The following is a 3,059-nucleotide window of genomic DNA, read 5'->3' as shown; positions in this document are numbered from 1 at the left end:
CTGAAAGGAACAAAAGATATGCAACTTGTATAGGCCTCTGGGGACGTTAATGCCAAGAAGAAGAAGATAGGCCTCTGCACTGTTTTGATTTTGTATGGGAGTTTGACGTTCACTGGCCTTGTTGTTTACAAATGTCGTGAAAGAGTGAAAGAGAGGCAATGATTTTTTGTGCAGAGCCCTATATGATAGCGACAACGTAGAACAGTTCAACGCGTACTCGGATGCAGATTGGGGAAGCGATTCGGAAACCAGGCGATCCGTAACAGGATACGTGTTTCTGCATGCGGGCGGAGCAGTTGCATGGAGTTGCAGAAGGCAACCAATAGTGGCTCTATCCATAACAGAAGCGGAGTATATGGCTATCGTAGCTACTGGACAGGAAACTCTCTGGTGGAATGAGCAGAGCTAAGCGGAGTCAACACGTCTGTCCAAATGAATAACGATAATAGGAGCGCAATCTGTTTAGCTGAAAAAGAAGTAGGATACTCGACGTGGACCAAACACATTGATCTGCGTCATCATTTTATCAAGGAGCAGTTGGAGCAGGAAGCAAGGCGTTTACTTGGGGTTTATTGAATTCAGAATGAAGAGGGGATGTTAATCATAGTAACCCTTGAATTATGTTAGCCATAATAAATTATTCTAGTTTGTCATACCGTTGCAACCACACGTAGGGTAAGTGTTCCCTTAGTAGTGGGTGTTCCTATAGTTGCGGTAGTGCCGTTTTTACTGATTTTATTACATTGACCACAGAACCGACACTGCCAATCGACGTATTGGCTTGTTGATACACGGAATAGTTGAAAAGAGCGTTCAAATTGCTTTTAAACTGATAAAATATCACTAAAATTGCTGTAACTTTACTTGCTTGTACCAATAGTTGCGGTAAAGTGTTCCTACAGTTGAGGATCCCATAAGAAAACAACGGATTCCGCAACTATAGGAACACAAATTAAAAATATACCGCAACTAAAGGAACAGTGTACCAATAGTGGAGGTATTATTTTTCACTGACATGCCGTGGATTACTACGATGAAATCATTTTTCTCATTAAGTCAACGGTCGTTACTTCCCGTTACAACGTTATCATGTACATTAATTGCGCATCTTGAATTTGGTCGTTTAAATGAAGTTCAATGGTGCTTAGTACGTCCACTATTGGTACATCTACCCTATTTCCCTTTAGAAACTAAATGAAAATTGCTAAAAGAGTTCTTGAAGAATGCTCTGGAAAAGTACTTAATTAATTCATGAAGAAATCCTCGATACCTGAAAACTCATGGAAGAGGACATAGCTCTTGAGTTCTTTGGAAGAATTGAAAATTGAAATTTGCAAGTATCGCGGATGTGCAGCGTTATGAGAAAAAGTCACAAACAGATAAAACCAATAGAAATCTATGCAATCTACGAGAATTAAGAAAAACGTGATTATTGCGACCAATCCTGAAAATCAAAAAATTGCTAGTCCTCATGCTAGAAGCTCATAAGACTGATTTTAGGCGAACATTCCAGTTCGTTTGAGTACCGCAGGGATCTGCTCTTTAAAGATGTCAATTTTTGAATTGTTTGCGCTATAATCATTGTCATTTAGTGGGCATTTACGCATTTTTAACGAATCGGCGAACACTTGTTGACGCAAGGATTACTTCGAGCTCACGTATTTGATTGTGACCGAGTTCAATCACCAGTTGACCTTGCCTAAACCCCCAAATCGCTCAAATGCATCATCAGGTCCCGTTGTACATTGCCCTGTTACCATGCATCTACGGAGCTCAATCGGGGGAAACCTTTATCAGTAGCAACAGAACATAAATCTAAATCGCCGGACAATAAAGATGCATTTTGCTCCGTGAGGGGCTTGTCTTATCGCTAATATTGTCCGATGTAATACCCGATTGTGGTGCACCTTATCGAGAAAAAAAAAACAGCTTGCTGGAGACCGTGTGCCAAAATTTGGGTGCTGATTTGTCTGCGGTCGGTATAAAAGCGGGACTCGTTGCATTGGAACAGTATCTTACAGTTCCCGTTCTGAAGTGAAGGTAGTAATCGCACCCACGCAGCCACCATTATGGTAATTACGCTACTGCTAAGGTTTATAGGACTGCATATCTAACAATCTTCCCAAATGGGATTTACAGAAACTGCTCTCGCTGTTGGTGATCCTCGGAGTTGGCTTTGCCAACGCCACGCTCCGATCGGAGGTTGATCAGCTGTTGGTATTCTATCCAATGGAACAAGTCCGCGAGATCTACAACTGGTGGATCACCCACGATGCCGAAGTCGGTGAGATCTTCGCCTTCATGCAGTCCAACGAAGCCAATAGTGCCTGGAACGTCCTGTACACTCAACCAGAGCTGCAGGGAGTTTCCGATTGGACTGCGGCACGCGATGTCGATTTCGGCGAATGGTTGTACAGTATCATTGAACTGTTCGGATGGTTTCCGCCGATGCCAACCAATGTTCGCAGCAGCGGTGCTCGCTCCTGGGCTTCCATGATGGAGGAAATCCGTTCCGTTACCGATACCGATGGTGCGGTTGCTTTGGCCAACATCTTCATTGCCACGCCCGGAAGCGAGTTCGCTGAACTGTACCGCATGACCCAGGATGCCCGCCCGGCCTTCACCCGCACCATTGAGGATCCCGATGTTATGCGCTGGTCTGCCCAGATGCGCGCCTTCGGCGTTGACATCGACGGTACCCTGGAACGTCTGCGTGGATTCTTCCAGTGGAACTAGGTTCTTGCAATAAAGGATGATGATAGATGAAAAATGAATATTTTTTCTTCGTTTTTGGTGGCATTGAGTCCCTTGTAACTGATATTGCACGGAAAGATCATTTGTCGGATTCATGAACAAAATGTTATAAAATCGGGTAAATGTACCAGTTATGGACATAGTGGTTCCCTATTTCGCCATACGAGGTAACTTTAATGTCTTCAAATTTTGATTTTTTTTTTGTGTTGTGGCAGTTAGATTTAAGATAAATCTTGATGTTAAAGCATTCAAAAATATTTAAAATGTGACACTTTACATATGGCCAAATAGGGAACCACTATGAC

At 43.0% G+C, this 3,059-nt stretch overlaps 1 protein-coding gene across 1 annotated transcript; it reads left to right on the top strand.

Moving 5' to 3' along the window:
- The first annotated feature begins 1,922 nt into the window (after window positions 1-1,922).
- LOC110675607 lies at window positions 1,923-2,774 on the top strand. Its single transcript, XM_021841051.1, has 2 exons — window positions 1,923-2,072; window positions 2,140-2,774. Exons 1-2 carry the CDS (start codon window positions 2,070-2,072, stop codon window positions 2,734-2,736), a joined length of 600 nt encoding a protein of 199 aa, XP_021696743.1. The 5' UTR covers window positions 1,923-2,069; the 3' UTR covers window positions 2,737-2,774.
- Window positions 2,775-3,059: the final 285 nt, after the last annotated feature.

Source organism: Aedes aegypti, chromosome 2, assembly GCF_002204515.2.
Source record: "Aedes aegypti strain LVP_AGWG chromosome 2, AaegL5.0 Primary Assembly, whole genome shotgun sequence".
NCBI lineage: Eukaryota > Metazoa > Arthropoda > Insecta > Diptera > Culicidae > Aedes > Aedes aegypti.
Note: the sequence above shows the minus strand (reverse complement) of the source record. Positions and strands in the feature narration are given on the sequence as shown.